The sequence below is a fragment of the Chelon labrosus genome (genome assembly GCF_963514085.1).
Source record: "Chelon labrosus genome assembly, chromosome: 13".
NCBI classification, from domain to species: Eukaryota; Metazoa; Chordata; class Actinopteri; order Mugiliformes; family Mugilidae; genus Chelon; species Chelon labrosus.
The window spans coordinates 27,724,050-27,747,005 of NC_140346.1; the positions used below are offsets into that span (position 1 = coordinate 27,724,050).

At 44.3% G+C, this 22,956-nt stretch overlaps 2 protein-coding genes across 5 annotated transcripts; one reads left to right on the forward strand and one right to left on the reverse strand.

The window, feature by feature from the left end:
* Positions 1 to 153: 153 nt before the first annotated feature.
* rsf1a (remodeling and spacing factor 1a) lies at positions 154 to 11,948 on the reverse strand. Of its 2 annotated transcripts, none has more exons than XM_084558811.1 (18): positions 11,630 to 11,948; positions 9,895 to 9,986; positions 9,681 to 9,773; positions 9,379 to 9,584; positions 9,159 to 9,283; positions 8,902 to 9,000; positions 7,350 to 8,700; positions 6,997 to 7,207; positions 6,707 to 6,919; positions 6,307 to 6,411; positions 6,124 to 6,203; positions 5,984 to 6,032; positions 4,683 to 4,801; positions 4,539 to 4,603; positions 4,120 to 4,300; positions 3,787 to 4,016; positions 3,505 to 3,702; positions 154 to 3,416 (listed from the first exon to the last, which is right to left on the reverse strand). In XM_084558811.1, the coding sequence occupies exons 1-18, from the start codon at positions 11,781 to 11,783 to the stop codon at positions 2,590 to 2,592; spliced, it is 4,398 nt and encodes a 1,465-aa protein (XP_084414937.1). In that variant the 5' UTR covers positions 11,784 to 11,948; the 3' UTR covers positions 154 to 2,589. The 2 variants fall into 2 exon arrangements, with proteins under 2 accessions (XP_084414937.1, XP_084414936.1); XM_084558810.1 differs by having other exon boundaries at positions 156 to 3,416; positions 6,997 to 7,231.
* A 1,248-nt stretch (positions 11,949 to 13,196) lies between these two features.
* LOC311498675 (pannexin-1-like) lies at positions 13,197 to 22,681 on the forward strand. Of its 3 annotated transcripts, XM_084559366.1 has the most exons (9): positions 13,197 to 13,395; positions 13,876 to 13,986; positions 15,358 to 15,560; positions 15,662 to 15,777; positions 16,676 to 16,854; positions 17,883 to 18,161; positions 19,073 to 19,295; positions 19,686 to 19,938; positions 20,861 to 22,681. In XM_084559366.1, exons 3-9 carry the CDS (start codon positions 15,380 to 15,382, stop codon positions 20,944 to 20,946), a joined length of 1,317 nt encoding a protein of 438 aa, XP_084415492.1. In that variant the 5' UTR covers positions 13,197 to 13,395; positions 13,876 to 13,986; positions 15,358 to 15,379; the 3' UTR covers positions 20,947 to 22,681. The 3 variants fall into 3 exon arrangements, with proteins under 3 accessions (XP_084415492.1, XP_084415491.1, XP_084415493.1); XM_084559365.1 differs by lacking the exon at positions 13,876 to 13,986; XM_084559367.1 differs by lacking the exons at positions 13,197 to 13,395; positions 13,876 to 13,986 and adding an exon at positions 15,258 to 15,266.
* The last annotated feature ends 275 nt before the right edge of the window (positions 22,682 to 22,956 follow it).

Sequence of the window (22,956 nt, forward strand, 5' to 3'; positions counted from 1 at the left end):
ATCGTTTTGGTCGTGTCACTGGTCGAGTTCAACAATAAGTTGTTTAAAGAGTTCTCTGAAGGTATTTAGATTCTTTCCCAAAATATCAATAACCAGACTGAAGAAGAAGAACCTCTGTGAGACAATAACGAGGCACAGACTGCGAGGGTTTTTTGAGGAGATGCCCGGATGTTGGTTTTAATAACTTAGAAAACATTTATGTTACAGCAGAACTACAGTAACAGTACAACAGAGAAATGGAAGGAGCCACGTTCACATCCAGTGACGCCAACATTAGAGAAACAGATTCGGTCACAGAGCGCGGCGGCGGCGATGGCGGCGGCTTCTTCAGTGGAATGATTTATTTATTTATTTAATTATTTAATAAGCCATGAAAACACATTGATGGAGAGGATTTGTCCAAATGCTGTGGATGGAGGATCTCATAGCAGAAAATACTCATCAAATCAAAATGATGCTACATGAGCTCAGTCCTGGAATCAAAACTCTTCGTGGGAGGAAAGAACCTGAAAGAACATTTAAGATCGGCCACAAGAAAACAAACAACCTCCTCCAGAGCTTCTGCTGGTTTTCACGACTGTCCTGACCCCGCACACAGAGACACGCTTCATTCTTATTTTATTTTTTTTTTTAAGTCATTACAAAGAACATTTGACCTTAAAGTTCACTATGATCTACAAAATAATGGAAACTCTCACAGCTACAGAGTTTTGACCTTTTTTTTTTTACAGATCGTACACCGGCGCCTCCTCCTGGGTGGAGGACGAACGTACAGGCAACAATAAATCACACTTTACAAAGTCCTCTCCTCTCCAGTTTCTCTCCACGTGTTCTTTGACAGTTATAAAAATACACTTTGACTCCCCTAAGAGACAGTTTTTATCCGACGTGAGCGTAAACACGAGTTAAAAAAAAAAAGGGGGAATCACCAGCTTTTATTTGTCGGCGTCTGACTTGTGGAGCTCTGCTTTTGTTTTGTGCGCGAGGAAAACGACCAACCCTCGCTTCAGCTACTTTAGGAAAACAGTCAAGATTTAAAAAAATAAAATAATTACATTTACATGATTTTAAATTTGAGATAAACGTGGTGGAAGAATAAAGACAAATTTAGATTTATTCCCTCAATCTGCGTCTATATATTTATGCATCACATCTTTATGTTTTTTATTCTCATCTCGGCTCTTTGGACGTTGAGGGTTATTATTTGGAAGTTTGAAGTTGAATTGTCAGTTTCTCGACACATGGAGCTTCTCTCCTTTCCTAAAAAAACAAAAAAACCGTGCCAGAGAGGGAATGTTGATTAAAAGACCTGTAAAGAAACGAGGGGCTGAACGTGAGTGGCGACTCTGTGACGTCTCTCTGCGACGATCTCAAAACAAAAACGAGCAAATGGACTTCGCAAGTGGAAAGCTGATCGATCTACACGTCGCTGGCGGCAGCGGCAGCGGCAGCAGCAGCAGCAGCAGCAGCAGCGGCAGCGGCGGCAGCAGCATCTCTCCTCCTCTCCTTCATATAGAAAATATAACACTATATTTTACAAGAGGACAGAACATCTAGTATCTTACAGGAAACGGCGCACGGGCAGAGTATGTACAGCGAACATGGAAACCCCCGCCAGCTGGACCGAGGCTGAGCAGTCTGAAAGCGAACACACATCCACACACACACACACACACACACACACACACCTCCATGGAGTTTTCTTTTTTAATCTGAATCTTTCTTGTTATCTTTTTATTTTAGGTAGATGAACTGAAGACCTAATACTTGTGTCTCTGACTTGTTAAATGCGTATAATAAAAGGTTATTATAAATCATGTAAACTGTGATAACTGAGGAAAATAACGAAGTGAAGCTCTGCAGCGTCAGGCTGCATAGAAAAATCAGATAGAAAAGATTCAGCGAATAAAACGGGTCTACGACAGAGTTCAACAATAACTCCATTAAATCTGAAGGTTAGACTTTTATTCTGGTTTTAAGATGTTTTAAAAACTGTTTCCTAAACGAGGGGGACATCAGAGTTTCTTCAATCAGCATCAACTCTTAATTCCATCGTTAATTAATGATAATTTGTCTTTTTTTGGATCTAAAAATAATAAAATATTCTTATTTTTTATTGTTTTAATCAAAGAATCAGCTGATCCTCACCGCTCCGCTGCTGCAAAGTGTTCGTTTTGACACTGACACCCTCCTCTCTCTCGGTGGCGGGGGGGAGGGAGGTTATTAAGTGCTATGAGAATGATGAAGTGCTTCAGGAGGAGGTTCACTACAAACAGACCCCCGTCCTTCATCGTGTAACATGGACCAGATCAGAAAGACAGAGACAGAGAGACGGACAGACGGACAGACAGAGAGACAGCGTCCAGTCCTGTCGTCTGGAGGCTTTTGGTCCGGCCGGCTGATGAACCGTGAGTTCTTCTGCTCTACAGTGAAGTTTGTGTTGGTGGATAGCACTCTACCACAAGACAACAGCGAGGAAGAAGTGCAGGAGGAGGAGGAGGAGGAGGAGGAGGAAGAGGAGTTTCTGTGATGAAGGTTTTGACAGTTAAAAAGAATCTGAAACAAAGAGACGCGTTATATTCACAGCCATCATGACTGTGGACTGTTCTGGACCGAGTTCAATGAGTCTGTCTGGCCCTCATCCTCCTCCTCCTCCTCCTCCTCTTCCTCATCATCTTCTTCCTCCACCTCCTCCTCCTCCTCTGGGTGTAAGGGCCCGTTGTGCCTGCCTGACCCTGCACTGTCCCTGGGCACAGCAGGACTCCCGGCCCCAGGCTTGGCGGGGCCTCTGGAGGTCCGATGTCCGTTAGATGGAGACAGGCTCCGGCCCCTCCCCTTTTCCTGAGCGTCGCTGTCGTGTTTGACGTCAGCCCTCCTCTCCTTCTCCGCCGCCGCCGCCGCCGCCGCCGACCTTTTGCTCTGCCTTCCATCCTCCTCCTCCTCCTCCTCCTCGTCTTCTTCATCGTCAGAGTCGATGCGGTTGAGTCTTTTGCGGATGGGACGGTCCTCCTCCGATGACGACTCGGACTCCTCCGACTCATCCTCGTCCTCCTCGTCCGTCGACGGCCGCCGTTTCTTCAGCATCAGAGCGAGACGTTTGCGGCGCTGCTCCGACAGGATCTCCCTCCTCTTCCCTCTCCCCATCTTCTCCGGGTCCTCCTCGTCTCTGTCTGTCCTCTTTAATCTCCTCTTGTCCTTGTCCTCGTCCCTCTCCAGCGGTCTCCTCTTCAGTCGCCTCCCTCTCTCGCCGCCGTCGCCGTCCTCCTCGTCTTCGTATCTCCCGCGCTTTTCTCTCGTCCTCTTTCTCCTGAAGTCTTCCTCCTCTCGTCGCCTCCTGTTCACTCTCCTCCTCTGGTCGTCGTCCTCTTCGTCTTCGTAATCGTCCTCGTCCTCCGACTCTCTGGAGGAAGGTGTGACTACAGGAAACAGAAAAGATAAAAATCTACTTAACCTCGTGCAGCTTTGTGGTTTCTAGCGAAGGAACCAGAGAGGAAAAGAACCGACCATCACTGTAGTCGCTGGAGAGACGCTCCTTGCGTGGTCGCCCCCGGGGTCTGGGCTTGTCCTTCTTGGCGGTGGGCGGGGAGTTGTCCGAGGACTCTGACGTCTCGCGGTAGTTGACCTGCTGGCGCTGCCCCCGCCTCAGTCCTCGCCTCTTTCTGTCATCGTCGCTGTCGGTCATGTCGCTGAACTGATCCGAGCCTGAGGAGGAGGAGAGAGAGACGTTCAGTAAACCGTTACCGTCCAACAAAACGAGAAACAACAACTCATTAAAGACGCCCTCACCCATCTCCTCTTCGGTCTCCTCCTCCTCTTCGTCGGAGGAGTGTCTCCGCCGTCGCTTCAGCCGCTTCCTCCCCCTGCGTTGGGTCTTGACCACTCTGTGTTTAGGTAATCCCTTCGGCCCCCGTCTGGGTCGGGTCCGGCTGTCCAAGCTGCCCACGTCGCTGCCCGCGTCTTCCTCTTCCTCCTCATCATCATCCACCCCCGACGCCGCAAAGTCCTCGTCCTCTGAGCTGGAAGACGATGAAGAAGAAGAAGAGGAGGAGGAGGAGAATGAATAAACCAGACGACATGAGGAAGGAGAGGAGTGTTGAAGCAGCTCTGTGTGTGTCTGACCTGTTACTCAGCATGAACTCGTCTTCGCTCTCCGCCGCCGTGCTGTCGCTCTCCAGGTCGTTCAGTCTCCGCTTCTTCCTGTTGCTGTTCCTGGCGGCGTGAGTCTGGCTTCTGATTGGCCGCTGGCTCTCCTTCCCGTCCTCTGACAAGATGGCGGGGATTTCTTTTCCCTGTCCTGTTCCTGTGTCGGAATAATCCCAGAGAGAGCCGTCGAAATAAAATAAACTGCACTGACTTTTACACCTCTCTGATATGTAATATTTATCTGTTTCATGTGTTTGACTGGTTTCTTTTTGGCGACTTTCAGGACTTGTGTGAAAACCTGCTGATGTTCTGAGTCACTAATACTCATTTTTAATTCTACTTTGCAATAAAACAAAGACAATCCGTCTTCTTCAACCTTCAAATCATCCGCTCACCATCACAGATGTCCCTGATGTCCTCCTCTATGGCCTCGTCGATGGCGTCGTCGAAATCATCAAACCTGCAGCAGACCACACGTTTTAGCTCCAGTCCCGCTCTGAACATTTTGTTTTATTTACTGTTTGAACTTAAACCTCCACCTGTAGCTGATGTGCTTCCTGGTTCTGGTCGACCTCCTCCCCAGATTCTTGCTCTTCTTGGAGTCCTTCTTCTTCGCGGACTTCTTCTCCTCTTCCTCCTCGTCCTCCTCTTCATCGCCCTGTCAGACAAAGACGAAAGGTTTTTAAATTTACAATAAAATCAAATCCCTCACAGTCAAATCTAAACCAGATTAAACTGCTTCATCTGGAGCTGAACGACGCTAAAGTTATGGAACCGCTGTAGACGCTCACTGGCCACTTCATTAGGTACACCAGTGAATGCATCTTAATGTAACAGCTGTGCTCTAAACTCCTTCATGACTGTTCTACTGGTCCTTTCTTTCTTTCTTTGGTTCTTTCATTCTGTCGGTTTTGTTTCCTCTCCTTCTTTCTTTCTATTTGTTGTTTGAATTCTTTATTTTTTTCTGTTTTAGTTTCTTTCCTTATGTCATTTATTGCTTTTTCTGTCTTTTCTTTCATGTCTTCATTTTCTCTTCCTTTCTTTTATCCTTTTTTTTCCGTCTTCCCTTTCGTGGCTATTTTTTAGTTCTTTCTTTCAGCCTCCTTTCATTCTTTTGTCCTCTTTCTATCTTTATTTTTTTCCTCTCTTTCACTCTCCTTTTCTTTCCTTATGTCATTTATTGCTTTTTCTGTCCTTTCTTTCATCTCATTTCAATTTCTCTTCCCTTTCTTCCCTTTTGTGGTTATTTTCTTTCAGCCTCTCTTTCTTTCATTCTCTTTCTATCTTTATTTTTTCCTCTCTTTCGCTCTCCCTTTCTTTCCTTTTGTTATTTATTTTTTGGTTCTCTCATTCTGTCTGTTTTGTTTTCTCTCCACTTTTCTTTCTTTCTTTTGTTGTGTAATTCTTTGTTTCTTTCTCTTCTTTCGTCCTTTCATCCTCTCTCCCTTTCATTCTTTTGTCCTCTTTCTATCCATTTCTTTCTTTTATCTTCTTTTTCCCTCTCCCTTTCTTTCCTTTTGTTATTCATTTTTTGGTACTTTCTTTTCGTCTGTTCCCTTTTTCTTTCTTTCTTTCATGTTGAAACAGCGTCAGAAAGGTGGTAAGTTCATTTTTAGAGGATGTAGTTTGTGGTGCTGTTCAACTGAACTCATTTGAGGAGATGATACATATTTATGAACAAGCTACAAACCACAGCCTCCACAATAGAATCACCATCTCTCAGTTATTAGAAACTAAAGCTGAAAACACCAGAACCTTCATGGAGACCAGACTTTACTGTGCAAACGTGGCCAGTGGATGTACTTCCAGCTAAACGCTGATGAAAGAAATGAAAACTCACAGGAATGATATTCTCCACGCTGATTCCCACGTACACCAGACGCTCCCTCCTGGACGGATGAAGAACGAGGAACGAGGAAGGATGTTTAGTCTCACAGCTGATGTTTGTATAAACACGTATGGACGTTTTAGTGTTTTTACCTCCTCTCTGCTCGCTCCCTCTTCTTCAGAGCGCTGTCCAGATTCTGCAGCTGCTCCTCTAGCTTCTCACACAGCAGCTTCTGCAAACACACACACCAAAAAAAAAAACACACACAAACATTTTATTTTTATCCGAGTCATGAAACAGATTTTCCTGATCGACGCGTGAATCGTCGTCCTCACGTGTTGGCACGGCGGACAGAACCACTCTCCGTCCGGGATCAACATGAGCGGCGGCCGCAGACAGGCCGTGTGGTATCCACTGTCACAGGAGTCACACAGGAGGATCTGAAACGAATAAACACGAATAAATACATGAAATAAGACAAATCGTCACGTCAACGAAGCTTAAACATCAACTTCACACTGGCTGGAAACACTTTTGAACACACTGACTCTGATCTGGCTACAGGTGCACCTCACTGATATGTAATATTGGCTCATTTACCTGAATACTTAAATGCACAAGTAGAATATTTCTATTTCATTTGTTTTTCGAGATGTTTTGAGTCATTTTTATCCAGAAATAAATAAAAATTTAAGCTTTTACGCTTCCCTCTGTGATAAATCTCTCCTCTCTCACCAGTTCTGGATGGTTGGGGAGTCCACATTGAGAGCAGGCGTCCTCCGTGGGAATCTCCTCCGATTTACACGACTGTTCCTCCGACTCGCTCCCTCCTTCGCTGCCTTCCTCCCCTCGTTTCCTCCCCCTGTCGTCCCCCTCCCCGGCTTCGTTCAGCTTGCGTCTCTTTGAGCGAACGTTGGACCATCGGGGGCGCCGGTGCCTTCGTTTACCCTGGAAACCCACGGAAGGAGGCAGACGGTCAAATAAATGCAACAAAATGAAACGAAATGACTTTAAAAGCTGCTTACCCTTTGTTTCTTAATTTGTCCAACTGGTTCTGCATTTATTCCTTTCTTTGTAGCTGCACTTTGCTCCTCCTCCTCCTCCTCTTCTTCTTCTTCTTCTTCGTCGTCGTCTTCCTCCTCCTCCTCCCCCTCATCTTCCCCCCTCGTTCTGGAAGGTTGAGGCTGTTTCTTTTGTGGTTTCTTTCTCTGGCTCTCAGCCGCCTTCGAGCTCGGCCTGCAGGTTGGCAAAGCAGAGGATCTTCAAGAAAATGGGATGAATTGATGGTCAGAATCAAACCAGATGCAGCTGCGATCACAGCGGACAAAGAAACAGACGTAAAGGTTTATTCTTGTTATATACAAACACACACACACACCTGCAGATCCGTGCAGATCTCCTCAGCGGCTTCCCTTCCTCTTGCACCTCCTGCTCTCTCTCCTTCGCCTCCTCCTTTCCAGCTTTTCCCTTCAGCTTGTTCCTGCGGTGCGGTGGAATCTTGATCTTCAGCCTGATTCCTTCTTTCTGGATTTCAGAGGACGCCTCCTCCAGGGGTCCCTGCCTCTCCACTGGTCCAATGTCTTTCAGCCTCACCTGGGCTGTCAGGCCACCGTTGACTCCGTCCCGCTGGTGGTCCTTTTTCTCCCACTGATCCACCCGATCTAACTCTGCCTCCGTCTTCCCTAAAGTGCTTGATTTCTTCTCTTGGTCACCTTCACACTGTCCAGACACTTCATCTCTTTTCTCCTCCACCTCGTCGTCTCTCTGTTGTCCACTTTTCTCAGTCTTGTCCAGCTCCAGTTTAGTCTCTTTTTGATCCTCGTCCTCCGCTGCTTGTCTCTTAGTTTCCTCTCCAGCTTCAGGTAGTTGATCAGGGTTCAACGGTGGTGTTTTTCTAGTTGTCTGAGCCTCCATCGCGACCTGAGGAGGATGAACGACGGCTGCTGGTGCTGTCGGTGCTGCTGGTGCTGTCGGTGCCGCCTCCCCGTCACTAAGTCCCTTCCTTACCAGCACCGACTGCCGGCTCACCTCCCTCTCCTCCTCCACAGCTCTGGGGCCCCGGGGGTCTAAACTCGGCCCATTTTGCTCCTGCTGCTCGGCGCCGGCTGCTCTGTGACGCTCAGACGGGCTCCGGATCACCCCAATGTGACCTATCACACCAACTTGACCTATGACCCCTATAACACCATTCTGTCCTTCTTTGTGCGGCGGGAGGAGAGACGGTCTCCCATTGGTCAGCTCTTGCCTTGATGCACTGACCCCTAGCGGCTGCGGCTGGGGGGCAGCCGGACCGCCAGGGGGGGCCAACGAGTTGGACACCTTCCCATCTCCTGCGTGGCCGTCCTTGGCCTGGATCACCGACGGGTTACAGACTATAATACTGCTGCTGCTGTTGTTGAGGTGGTTGCTGTGGAAGCTCTCGGCGAGCTTCAGCTCCCTCTTCTTCAGTGGTATCTTGGCCTGCTGGTTGCTCCTGACGACCGCCCGCTCTGCCTCCTCGTCCTTACTCGCTTCCTGCTTCGTGGCGGTTGCACCGGGCGCCATGACAACTGAGACGGCGTTCTTGGGGGCGTCGGCATCCCTCGGCTCCGACTTGATGACGGCGGTGATCGTGCTGACGCGGTTGTCAAAGATGGACGGTTTAGGCTCCGCCTTCTCCTCCTTCACCTCCTTCGCCTCAGCTTGAGTGTTTTCCTGCTTGACCGGCGCCGCCTGCTCCTTTTTGACGTCTGCAAAACAAAAAAGGGACAAAATTATTAAGGAAACGAGAACGGAGCAGATTAGACTGTTTAAAAAAACGTGTTTTTGATTTATCTTGTTGATATTTTGCATCGTGTTTCTCTACAGTTGTTTTGTGACATATCTATCGTCTCTCAGGTGATTTTAATAAAGCATTTTAAGAAGCATAAGGACTTCTTTCATCCAGATACCTTGTGTTGTGGGTTTCTCTTCATTAACAGAGTCTGTCTTCTCTCTGTCATCGTGTTCCTCTGTGGTTTGGGAGGGTTCAAGTTTGCTGCTTCCATCACCTGCGTCACCAAAACAAAAACAAGACGATAATTTGGAGATAGTTTAGCTCTTAGTTTCTTCTTCTATGAAAATAAAAACCTTAAACCCTTTTATTGTTTTCCCTCTGCATTTATAAGGTAAAGCCATAAATCCACTCCTGCTTTGTCTCCCATCATACCTGCATCTTTCTCGGTGGGGCTGGCGCTCCTGGATCCAGCCTGGTTCTGAGTCTGCTCCTGATTCAGGTTTGGTTCAACCTGGGCCTTGAGCAGCTCCAGAGCTTCAGCCAGGTCGTTACGAGTCCTGAGAAGACGTTAAAAGTGGACGGATGTGACTCCGCAGCCTCTTAGAAGAAGGAAGAGGACGACTTTTGCGAATTTGGAAATTTACAAACTTACCTGACGATGCACTTCCAGGTGGATCCGTCCAGATCATCCTGCTCCTCCGTGTACAGCCGGATGTTCTGCTCCTGGTCCAGCTGAAGCCAGTACATCAAGCCCTGCCGGTCGCGGCCGACGGGCTGCAGGCGCATCTTCTCCGGGTCCTCCTCGTTGACCACCATCTTGAACTTCAGGTTGTCGTCAAACTGACACTCGCAGAGATACTGAGGAGCAGGGAGGAGAGCAAAGGGACAGTAAATACAGCTGTCGCACTGATCGGGGATGTTTCCAACTTTAATTTTAAATAAATTGAGTCGTACTTTCAGGATGCTTGACTTGCACTCCATGGACATCTCCTGGTAGCCCTTCTGTTCCAGCTCCCATGCCCAGGTGCTGTTCAGCTCCTGGCAAACCTACATCAAACAACAGATTAGTTTTCTGCACAAACTGGAGCTGCATCACATTCCCTTCTGTTCATTTTACCTAAAAAAAACAAACTGAAGCAGAAAGAAAGCTCCGTCTCAGAGCGCTCACCTTAGCCAGGTATTTTTCCCAGCGGTCTGTTGTTACAGACCTCCCCAACTTCCTGAGCAGCTTCACGTGGAGCTCCACCAGAGGTTTAGGGACTGGAAAAGAAAACAGACGGTGATTAGAAACACAACAACGTTCAATCCAACGCCTCATGAATGTAAATTCAGCTGTTGCCGGAGCTAAATCACCTTTTAAGAGGCCAAACTATTTATTTTCTCAGTCGTTCTTTCTCATCAGTCACCTCACAAATTACAGGGTTAGATGCTTCTTGTATTTTTTATTTTATCTGTCAGGATCACAGACATGATTTTTACCATTTTATGTTTTCTACCAGAGCTAGCATAAAGCTAAAAACATCCTCAGAGCTATTCTGCTCTTATTCTGTAGTATCCTGTAGTTATTAAGAATATTTGTAACTATAATAATTAAAAAACTAATTACACAAAACTCATTAAAATATCCCTCTGTGTGCTCTAATATGAGGCTTTTACGGGGCTCTTGAAATTACGGGAAATTACAGTTTTCTCTGCGTTAAACGGTCACGTTCTACTAAATTTTATTCGTTCACATTATCGACACATACTCCGAATTACGACTAGGGATTAAAGCTACTAAATGCCCGACGGACAGTTTTAAAATAATCGTAAATAGCTATAGAAGACATGTTAGTGTTTAACTTTACTCTGCGGGCTAATTATTAGCTATGGATGCTAAGCAGCAGAGCTAATATATTTTTTTAAAAAAGCTAGCTAGTTTGTGACACTATTCATAAAGCTACAAATAAAACTCTGAAATATGTGTGTGTAAGAAACTATAACGTGGTATTTGATTTTTTTGTACTTTTACTAAAAGCGGACGAAACCGTTGGAGCTAGCCGTTAGCCGAAGCTAGTCATATAGCGCATGCGCAGACTTGACAGCCCTTCTACCGATAGCTCCAGAAGAAAAAAAAAAAAAAAAAAAAACTAATAACATCCAGTGTTTTTAGCTAACATCGCTAACTGTTGTTTGGCAGCGCGGGTTAAAAACAGATGAAAGCGTTGATATAGATGCAGAAGCCGCAGTGTGGAGTGGTGTGAGGCGAGGGGGTGGGGGTGAACGCTGCTATCATTCCTACCCCGGCCGCCTGTGAGGCAAGGCCGGTGAAAAATTACACCTGACAACCGTCCGGAGCTAGCGGGCTGGCTGTGTGTGGTCGCTCGGCACTGCTGCATCATGGCTCCCGCATCAAGTTTAACGGATCGATACGAGCCGTTGTCAACATTATCGACGAAACGTCACTTGGCTCTAATTAAAATAAACCCCCGGGGATGTCGGGCCAAATGTTTCCCAACCACGTTTGTGTCCACAAACTTCACGTTAAATACAAAAGAGAGTGTGGAAATTAAAGAGGAGTGGGGAGGGTAAGGGGGAGGGGGGGGAGGTTAGCTTGGTGTTAGCAAGCCTCCGGTTCTCCTCTGCCCCAGAATGTTCCTCCAGAAACTTGGACTGTTTGTCCAGAGAACCGGGCCAAAATCAAAAAGCAGCACCCGGGGAGGAAGCCTGGACGCTCCCCCGGCGTGATGCTGCTCCGCCGGGGCCACACACTCACAACATTTTTCGTCATCATCATCGTGGTGATGATGATGATGGTGGTGTTGGCCCCCTTCTCCTTCGGTTTCAAGTGTCGCAGCTTTCCACCACTTCTTCTTCTACTCCTTCTTCTCCTCCTCCGCCACCGCTAACCGCCGGCCTCTCACCTGTCGTCGTGTCCCGCAGATACCTCTCCATCTGCGGGAAAGTCATCTCGGGCAGGTCCAGCGCCGGTCCGTAGCGCTCCAGGAACGAGCAGACCTCCGCGAAGCTCGGGCATAGCGGCGGGCCGGAGCTCCTCAACACCGCCGGAGCAGCCATCTTTCCAGGCGGAGAGAAACTAGGAGAGGGGAGGGCTCGCTGCTGGGATGCGACTGTGCGCGAATGAAATGAATGGAAGAGAGCGAGGCATCTACCGGTGTCAAGTTTCACAGCACGAGAGCGAGACAGCGTCGTGATTGGATTTTCAAAATAAAACCCATTCAGCTAATCATGTTCTGTTTTTCAACTAAATAAATAAAATTAAAGCATGTAAATGCTAACATTTACTTCCAAGTACTACACCAAAACATATGATACACTTTAACGGCATTTCCCCCCTTTTTCCGCTTAAATTATATATCTAACTCTTTTATTATGATATACAACAGCCACGTTTCCGGTCGAGTTGTGCGTGTTTGACTGTAACTTGACGCATCTGTGAGAAGTTTGGGGAGGACCACGGAGGGCAGAGCGAGAATGCCCAGAATCCATCGCGATAGAATAACATCAACAACAACCGAAAATGATTCTGGTTTTTATTCATCAAATGTGTCCGGATGAGAATAAAAACAAAGTAAAGCCTCATTTAACGACACTCCATCAGTTTTACCCTAAAACTAGGAGCCTACCGCGGCGTGGAGAATAGATCCAAACACAATACATTATTTCTCAAAAGCCCTTTTTACTGTTAAGTTTTAACTGCAGCTTGCCTGTTTTATTTTGTCTTTTTATTTTTATTTTAATATATGAATCACTCCACAGTGCTGCTGCATGCTGCGTAGATAGTCATGCTGCCCAGGAGGATGCTGCCTTCAGGGGCAGTTGGAAACACCAAAGATCCTCCAAGATTTCTTTCGTAAATTTTGAATTTCACATCACAATTTTACTATTTTCTACAATCCCTTACACGTATAGTGTAGTTTAATCACTTAATAGTACAAATGCATGAACCATATGTAATACTAATGTGTTTAATATATTTTAATATCAATTCGGAAACATTTTAATATTTATTATTATTTATTTTTCTGTTTGTAACTCCTCCAAATAATTACCAACTAAAGCCGGGCGTTTTAGATATTGAAGGTGTATAAAATAGCAGCTTTGAATAATAATCTTGCTTAACAGAGTTAGTTAAACTTATATATAGTCATACTTTTCCAGAGGAATATCAGAAATATGTAAACATGCAGAATTTACTGGACAAAACCAAAACTAGAACCAAGTTTGGCTCCTTAACTATTTTGATTGAATTATTTAATGTGAAATTTGTTTAGCTTAAATTGAATCATCTCTTTTGTAACAAGCAACAACAACCAAAACACAATTTAAAGTGGAGGTTTAATCACGCTCTACTCGGTTTCACTTGCGGAATAGCGAAAATTACGAGCTGCATTTGAAAGCAGCTGCTAGAGCTGGAAATTCGGAGCCACGTGTTTGCCCGTGAAGGCATCTGACGCTTAAGGAGGGCGGAAGGAGTTCGGCGTCTTACAGGAAGAAGACTGATTTCGAAAGTTGTGTTTATTGTTCCATCTGTTGAACGTCTGCTCCTCCGCCGCGCACTTCGTCGCTCTCCTGGAAAACATCTGCGAATCATTTCAGCCTCCGACGGAGCCGTTTAACCGCCGCCATGACAGTTTAATCGACTAATTACACATAGAGGAAGCCGTAGGTAAGTTAAAGTTAATTATCCCGATTTAACCGTCAGTGATTATGAGTTTAATCTGAATCCTTCTTTAAACGAAGTAAATAAAGTATATTGTTGTTTAATTATTATTAATTACAGCACTCGATCAATTATACAACGAGTTAATGGATCAGATCCTTCAAATTGAGCGTTTATAATCATTAAATATGTAATAAATAATATTAATAACTGAAAATGTTTCATGTAAAGAGGCCCAGACGAACAAAGGAGTCTATTGATGCAGATGTTTTTTTTTTTTTTTTTTTTTTACTGTCACGAGTTTTTCAGTCTAGGTTTTAATAAAACGTGTTTACCACTTTAACCTCATGAAATGAGTGAAGCATGACATCCAGAGTGGTGCTGCTGGTTAACATGGAGGCTAACTGATGATTCATGCTGGTTTTTGTTTTTATTTTTTTCTCCTGACGACCCTCCTCCCTCCTTCTCCTCCTCTATTTACTGCAGCTGTTCAGGTCCTAAAATTAAATCCTCTGTGAAGCAGCTTCAAGTCTGAACAACAACATATTTTAAAAAGGAAATAGTGAATGAGGAACTAGGACGCAAACAAACTGTCAGGTTGGACATATTTTGGTTTATTAAATCTCTACAACTTTACAAGTAGCACTTGATTACGACCACTGGGTCAGCATTTTTTAGCTCTCAGTTCTTGGTGAGATGTCGGAACCTTTCGTGTTGATTTCATTCATGTGGCCGATCTCCTAAATGAGGTTCTATTGGGTTCTGATCAGCTGACAGTGGAGGAACTCACTGACCTGTTCATGAAAACATTTTTCTGTGACGTGGAGCATCGTCCCGAGAGATGAACATGATCAGCAGCAGAACTCAGACGGACTGTAGTGCTCAAACTAGGGCTCTAAAAGGAACTTCAAGGTTCTCAAACGAATTCCTGAGCTCTGAAAGAATCTTTGGGGCTCTGAAGGAAACTTTGGGGCTTTAAAAGGAACTACGGTGCTCTAAGAGGAACTTCAAGACTCTCAAAGGGAACTCCTGAGTTCTTAAAAGAACTTCAGGGCTCTAAAATAAACTCCAGGGCTCTGAAAGGAACTTCAGTATTAGAGCAGCAGCAGGTTGATCTGAGGTTCATCAGACCAGGAAACATTGGTTCGTTTTCAGTTCCGGATTTCAGGAGTCCGTCCGCCTCCAGGTTGTTTTCTGCTCGGTTGTAAAGAGCTTCTCTGAATTAGTCTTTCTGTCATCTCCATCCAGTCTGACCTCTGACCTCTCAGCAACAACAAGGAGTTTGTGTTTGCTGCTCGCTGGATGTTCAGTCCGAATAAACTCTACAAACGTGATCGGCAGCGTCAGAATAAGGAACGTAAGACGAAATAAGTTCTAGGAAACAAGAATACACATGCTCAGCGTTTGGTAACAAGAGCAGATGTAATCATTGTTATTTTCTAATAGTTGGCAGAATTTAGCATCGAGTAGCTGCAGGGTGTTAGTTATAAAATGATTGAAGATCCGGCTCGTCTTGTGTTTTCCGGAGGGAGGCGCCAAGAACAGGTTTCTGAGATGATTACTGAACATGAAGCTGCAGGAAGCGTCGAGACAACGTGATGAAATGAGCATTAAATGGTGACGCTGTGTGCTCAGTCTGACGTAGATGAAGTCTGCCTCATTGATGGTGATGCAAAATAAAATAAAAAGGCACTGAAATAATATTTAAAAAGTGTAGAATAATAATAATAAAGAAATAAATTGAGACAAATTGGAAAAAGATATAAATTTCAATCATTTTTCATAAATAACTAAATAAATCAAAGACTAAGATGTTCATTTATCAAAGTTATCTTTCTTTTAGGTTGGACTTGAGTTAGATCAGCACCAGGAAGCAGGTCGCTTTATTTAAATCTTTATGTAAATCTCTATTTAAATCTCAGATGAAGTCCTCGAGGAGAGTTGACCCTTTGTCGTCTTTGTTCTCAGGTTGAGAGCCGAGCCCAGAGACATGGCGATCGCTCACGTGGCTACAGAGTACGTGTTCAGCGACTTCCTGCTGAAGGAGAAGAACCCGGCCCGATACCGCAGCGTCCGGACCGAGCTGGCCGTGGACAAGATGGTGACCTGCGTGGCGGTGGGCCTCCCCCTCCTCCTCATCTCTCTGGCCTTCGCTCAGGAGGTCTCGGTCGGTGAGTGTGCACCAGACTCAGTCCAGACCTACTCCCAGGAGCTAATAAACGTTATTCTGACTCAGCCGCCCTGGCTTATTGTCTTATCGTGTTTCTCTCAGGGACTCAGATCAGCTGTTTTGCGCCGACTAACTTCTCGTGGAGGCAGGCTGCCTACGTGGACTCCTACTGCTGGGCAGCCGTGCACACTCACACTCTACCTCTGTGGCTGCACAAGGTACGCACGGGGTTAATGAAACCCTTCAAATGCGTAATGTAATTTAATAGTTGAAGCTTTTGTGACACCTGTATGATGTGAAAAAACACCCTGTGACACACTGTCTGTCACAACAATGAGCTGTGTTTAGACTGTTCTGCTGCTGCTCTTATGATAATAAGTAGAAATAAAAGTGAGGCATCTTTACATGGCTTTAAAAGAATATATATTCACTGGAAGCTTCTGTTTTTTAATCTTAAAGAGTTAAAAACAAGACAATGCAGGCTAAAGCCCCATTTGCCTCTGGACTTCTGGTAATATCTGTGATATTAATCCATTGTTTGTAATTTGTAAAGTGAAAATCACGCTACAAATTACCAACACAGAGAATTGCGCGAACATTTGACATATTTGAAGAGTCTTCTTTGATTCACAGCTTCTTTTTTCTGCCTCTTTTCATTTAATAATCATGAAAGCTGTGTGATAGACCAAAGTTTGGACAGATGTTTGGGCATGGAGACACTTTCACAGAATCAGAAGAGGATGATGAGATGGATGACAGGTGTGGTGGCAGTTAATGATGCATGAATGTGGTCATCGCATTAGTAAAGGTGGAGTTCATTTAAATACACAGTGACAGTGTAGAGGAATAAAAGACACAACACCTTGGAGTGAAGGGCGTGTGTCTTCACATTCCTGGAATAATCCGTCTGCAGTGACACGACTAATACTAGAGAGTTGAAACGGTGTAGAGTAGATACACGTGTTCAGTTTGACCTAGACTTAAATGTCTCGATGTACAGTAGCAGTCAAATGTTTGAACACGCCTTCTCACTCTGTTTTTCTTTTCTATCAAACGTATGAGCAGAAACGTGACCGCGATCATGAATCATTTATTTACGTTTCCTCCTCTCTGCAGTTCTTCCCCTACATCCTGCTGCTGGTGGCCGTGATGATGTACCTCCCGGCGTTGTTCTGGAGGTTTTTGGCGGCGCCGCTAATCCAGTCTGACCTCGGCTTCATCATGGAGGAGCTGGACCACTGTTACAACCGCGCCGTCACTCTGGCCAAACGCTTGATCCCGCTCAACCCAGAGAGGTAAACAGGGACTCCTGGAGGTTTAAATGTCTGGAGAGGACATCGTGGCTGCATTCAGACCACAGCTCCTGGTCTCATTTATGTCCCAGCAGCATTTAAGTTTGGATTTCTTTCAGTTTCTGAAACATATTTTTCACCCACTGTGGTTAGTAGTTAGGTTAGGTAATGCTTACACACTTAATTTTTGGTTTAAAGAAAGAAAGATTCTGGAAATCTCCCTAATCATTAATGGCGTCCTGTACAGGCAGCGGCAACATTTTATCTTGGACTTTGATAAAATTAAGAAATGAGTCATCTCCCTGCGACAGTTTAGCGTTCAGAATTACACTCCAAGTGGGATCTACACTTTGAGATAAGGTGATAAATGTGTTAATGATTTGCAAAGACACTAACCTCTGAGGAGGATCTTCTTTATTATTCTTAAACAGCAGATTAAGTCTTAATGTTGTCAGTGTCGGCTTTCTATCTCTGGTCTTTGTCTCAGTGTTCAACCCTATCAGAAGCTGTTTCACATGAAGAATCCTATTTTTCTCCATGCAACCAAACATTAAATTTCACAGTCAGCGTGTCAGAATATCTTCATATGTCTCAACGTTTCATTAAATCTACAAAAAACTATTGAAAACAAATGCAGTTGATATTATTTTTGATTACCCTTTGTTGTCCCTTTGAGCCATGATTCTCTGTGGACTATGCACCACATGGTGACTTGCCTCCATCTAGTGGGCTAATGGTGGTACTCCAGAAAAACAACATGCCTTGATGATCTGGAGGAGATATTAATATTCTTATGGATTCTATAATGTGCACAGTGGTAGAATGTGATGATGTCCAGGCTTAATAAAATGACCAAAGGTTGAATTGTGTGTACATTGCCTCCTGTAGTGGAATCAGTTGTATTTTGTAACCAGATTCCCCTTTTTAAGAGATAAACTCACTTTGGGTGCTGTGGTGATCCAAATAGACAGCCTGCCTGGTTCTACTTTTACTTAAATAACATTTATGGTTCTTTCCCCCTCTCTTTCAAGCGACCCCACCGAAGGCTGCTTCAATTACCCGCTGGTGGAGAAGTTTCTGATGACCAAGCGTAGCTCACGGACGCTGCTGTTTTACTACATGCTGTGTCGCATTCTGACTCTGGTCACCTTGCTGTGTGCCTGCATCTACCTGGGTTACTACCTCCGCCTGGCGTCCGTCACGGACGAGTTCGGCTGCCCGCTGCGTGTCGGCCTGCTCGCCTCTGACCCCACCGTTCCAGAGAAAGTGCAGTGTAAGCTCATTGCCGTGGGAGTCTTCTCTTTGTTGAGGTATGTTTCTGAGTTGTTTTGTAACTAGCTGCCAGTCTAGTGGCTTGTAAATATGAGGAACAGTCAAAATAGAATGCAACACAATTCACTCTGCTCCACTCTGCCATGCTGGGTGTCGGTTGAAACTACAGAAGCACTTTTTCCGTTGATACAAAGCATCACAGAGCTGGAGCTAACCAGCTAGCCTAGAAAACACAAGCCAAACAAGCTTGAGTCAGTTTGTCAGAAGTTCTTCTTATGTCTCAATGTTTCATCAAGTCCAAAAACAACTGAAATGCAATACAAATTATGTTTTTATTACCTTCTGTTGTCCCTCTGAGCCTAACTATGCACCAATCGGTGACTTACCTGACAGAATCTGATGCCTGTGCCTCCATCTAGTGGGGCAATGGTGGTACTACAGATAACAAACATGAGAGCTTTGCAAAGAAGGTGTCTTGGGGAGTTACATGTGTGAACAACAGCCACATGGAGGAAATGTCAATATTCTTATGGATTCTATAATGTGCACAATGGTAGAATTTGATTGTTTACAGGTTAAATAAAATGTCCAAAGGTTGAATTGTGTGTACATGGCCTCCTGTAGCCAGATTCCCCTTTCAAGAGGTAAAATCCCTATGAGGCACGTTCTGGGTTCTTTGGTTCTCCAAATGTCCAAATGGAGAGTGGGACTGGTTCTATTTTTACTAGAACCTTTGTAGAATATGTGTGCTTTGTGGTGTTTCTATAAACTCTTGGTCCAATTCTAGTCAAGGGGTTGCTGAATGAGTTCAGTGGCATCTCTGTGCATGATGTCATCTAATCTTAAAGATATAAAAACGGCATTAAATAGAACAGAAATATAAGGATGTAAAATGGTTTCTAATAAAACGTTGGTTAAGGAGGTTAAATGTTGTGTTTCCTCTTTCCAGTCGGGTCAACTTGGTCCTGTTCATTGCAATGATTCCCTTCGTGATCTACGCCGCCCTTCGTCCCGTCCTCTGCCGCGGACACGGCAACTTCCTGGAAATCTACCAATCACTGCCCACTGTGAGCGTCCTGCCCAGCCCTGGCGGCCAGTGCAACGATCTCTCTCTGTATCTGCTCTTCCTGGAGGAGAACATCAGCGAGCTGAAGTCCTACAAATATATCAAGGTGGGTTAGTGGTGAGATATGCAGAACTAAATATTATATATCGTACTGGATTGTTAAATCAACGGTCATATCTTGCATGTACGTCACTGAACAGACAACGATGGATACAAATCCATCTCTGATCGAGTAATTGAATCGGTTTGGATGTAACCTGAAACTCAAACATGTCTCTCTGTCTGTCACATGGTATATTTTTATATTAAGAAGCTGTTATGAGAAAGGTTTCCTGATATTTGTTCACTTTTCTTCTAGAGTCTATAGAAAGTAGATAAATAAAGATCCTTTTATTACGTCCCTGTTTTTAGCTCATTTTAGCTTTCTTAAAATGGGAATGTATGTCGTATAAAGACTCATCTTTTTCGTCTTTTCTTCTGTCCAATCCCGCTGCAGGTGTTGGAGATGTTGAGGAAACGAGGCGAATGCTCCGGAGAAAACTTTGACGCCATGGGTCTGCTGCAGACTCTGTGCCCGGTGAAGATGGACAACCCGGACGGGACAAAAAGTACGGATGCTGCAGAAAGACAAGATCAAGAAAAAATAGAGGTAGCCAAAGCAGCAACCGTCGCTGTGTCAGTGAAGAGCGGCGGTGATGGTCAGAAGTCGGTCGCAGGAAACAACGGCAAGATGGGAACTGAGATGAAAGGTGAGAACGGAGAGGTTTCATTTAAAACATATTTTTGTCTTGGTAAACTCTAGATTATATTACATTGTGGAACATTAAACTCTGATTTTGATCCTATGATCTACAGACTTTAAAGTCCTATTTGTACGGGATTAGTTTTACCTGAGGACGTCATGTGATACCCGTTTGCATTTCATGTGGCACATTCGTATGGGATAAACAAACTCTGTGTTTTACTCTAATTTACTCTCCATAGTTATATCTCTGCTGCTTTCCTCTTCAAACCACTACACGTCAGAGGACATTTAACTAGGGATGCACCAAATATTTGGCCACCGAAAAATGTCGGCCGAAATACTTTTATCACCGAGACAACACGGCCGAAACAGGATGTTGTGATGATGCAAGCAACAACCGCAGAAAGCAAAAAGTGTCATTTTTGGTTTTCGGTTTCGGACAAGAATTTTCATTTCGGTGCATCCCTACATTTAACACTTTCTGACAGCTTTAGTTACTTTGCAAATTCTGAACCGATGATGAAAAATGTGTTTTTAAAAATAAAACATGGTGCGATGAGACTGTTGATACTGAGGACGAAATTAGGAACGACCTGGAAAAATTTAAATCAGCCCCACCTTTACTGATGAGCACATTAATGCTTGATTTAATGATTTCATGAGACATCTCCATGTTGCACCCTAACATCGGTCCACACAGACAAGAGAAAGAAAAAAGCAGAGAATCAAACAAAAGTCTTGAAAAATTAAAAACACACTAATTTGGTGTCATTTTTACTTTACAAATTATGGGATTAAGCTCACAGACGACCTCCACTAAAGGCTCTCGGGGACAAACTTGAGATACCAGGCTGAACGTAAGAAGACCGTTCACTATAAAAACCCCAAATACTAATTAACACGCCCCACGGTTGATTCATTTTCAGAGCTCTCACCGTTGCTGCCAGAAAACCACGACGTAACGAGCAGCCGGACCAGCGAGGGAGGAACCGTCCGGCAGCGAGCGATGTGATCGTCTGCGATGGAGCGACAACTCACGACCTTCCTGACGGAGGAAGTCATGGGAGAGAGCAGCACCATCTCATCTCGATAGATTCGTCAACGTGGGACTCACACACTCAGACTTTTAGTCCCTTTGTTTGGAGCGGAGTGGCTTGAACTGCAGGAACATATATATATTTTTTTATTTTATTTTATTTTTTTTGGAGGAAGTCTTTGGAGTAAAAAACTCTTGGTGGTACAGATTTCAGTTCCACAGGATCTGCAAACAGATCAGCTTAAATGAGATAATGGTGAAAATGAAAACACTACAATAATTGCAAAGATGCAACGACACATCACGGTTCTATACTTGATCATACGGCTGCAGTTCTACAGAAACCAAAAGGTACTGACATTTTAAGGAAGCACTCCATATGTGATGCATTAATTGATCTCTGGTTGTGAGTAGAGCTGCAGCTGCTCTGCCTAGCCAGGCTGCTAAAGTTATGACTTGACATGGTTGTATTACAACTATAGATGTTAAGGAATACAACAGATCTGCAGAATAATCACTGCATTCATGTAAAATGTTTAACTAACGAGTTGGATGACAGTAAATTCTCTAGTGAGACATGTGCCTGACAGCCACAACTCAGTGTGTGGCACTAACCCCCCTACAGCCAGCTGCAGTCATATAATATATCATAATGCATCACAGACTTCTGCAAGAGTTGCTGCAAGCTACAAGAGTGCAGAGACGTATTGTGAGACCTTTCAGCGTCTTCATACGGTACCGTTCATATTCCTTGTTGTTCTATATGATGCTGATTTGTTTTTCTGGGAACTGTTTAAAGTGAAACAGGAGCAACATGCAGTAGAAAGCTGCAGAACAACAGTTAACGTTAGCATGCTGTTTTTGTTTTTTGTTTTCTCATGACTGAAAGTAAAACCTGTCACTTAAAGGCTCCAGTTACAGCGTGAACATTTTCAAAAGTGCCCGTTGCATGGTTTTTATTTGCACCGTCTCTGTGGGAGAACGTGGTTTTTGTGAGATTGTCGGTCACATTTCAGGACAAAGAAAGCGGGAAGGCTGCTCGTCCTGTGGTTTAGAAAGTGAAATGACAAGTCGACTAAAACCTGCGCTGACTGTTCAGATGTTTTGTTCTCCTGTGTTCTGTTTGTGCTGTCATGTATTGTAGAGATAACATTCATTTCTCCATAGAGATCTGGATATCTGACATTTGAGGTACGAGATGATTTTTTTTTTTTTTTTATGTTCATCAAATGCATAATTTCTCCCAGGTATCAGTGTTTTTACATGCAATGAAACACAAGCACTGCCTCGCCTTCTTTTCTGTTCGGTGGCTTTAGGCCTGGAAATAAACTTGTCATGCCTGCTGGGGGATCTCAGGGATTAAACACATCTTTCTTAATGGCAGGTTTTTGTCAGCATTTAGTTAAGATTGTGTATTTTCAGATCATTTTAACTGACGTGGTAAAGATCTGTGTGTTTTTTATGACCTTCTCTTTGTTATGAAGTGTTGGTGGGATCTCATGTCTGTGCAATGTGCACAAGAGAAACTTATGCATGTAAACTTTTCTAGTGTTGATATTTGATGGCTGTGAATTATAACTCTTGGGTCGTACAGTCGTAAAAATAAATATAGCTGACGTTAGAGCTGAATTATGTCTGATTATTATAAGTGGGCCAACGGTTTCTGTATTTTACTGTCAAGTTGGACTCTTTGCTGGAGTAAGAGGAAGCAGATATAAGTATAAAATGGATGAATTTCATAAAGTAGAATGGAGCTGTATGGACAGATGTAACGAGGGGGGAGGGGGGGAAGATGAGATGTGAAGAATGAATGATGAAAAAGTTATTGTTAAAGGGGGAAACACAGGTAGGCCTATAATCGGAAGAAGCACGCCGACAGGGACCAGAGGAAAGATGCGGAAAACCAATCGGTGTACTGAAACAATGCTTTATTGCACGGACTTAAAATAATAAAAACACAGGCGCGTTAAAACCTTAAAAAGGTTT

Coding starts and splice junctions, on each gene's coding strand:
- rsf1a (XM_084558810.1), bottom strand. CDS start 11,783: ATGGCTGCTCCGGCGGTGTTGAGGAGCTCCGGCCCGCCGCTATGCCCG. Junction 4,802..5,983: donor GCGTGGAGAATATCATTCCT/GTGAGTTTTCAT, acceptor TTTGTCTGACAG/GGCGATGAAGAGGAGGACGA. Junction 4,604..4,682: donor AGGAAGCACATCAGCTACAG/GTGGAGGTTTAA, acceptor GGTCTGCTGCAG/GTTTGATGATTTCGACGACG.
- LOC311498675 (XM_084559366.1), top strand. CDS start 15,380: ATGGCGATCGCTCACGTGGCTACAGAGTACGTGTTCAGCGACTTCCTG. Junction 15,778..16,675: donor TACCTCTGTGGCTGCACAAG/GTACGCACGGGG, acceptor TCCTCTCTGCAG/TTCTTCCCCTACATCCTGCT. Junction 19,939..20,860: donor GATGGGAACTGAGATGAAAG/GTGAGAACGGAG, acceptor ATTCATTTTCAG/AGCTCTCACCGTTGCTGCCA.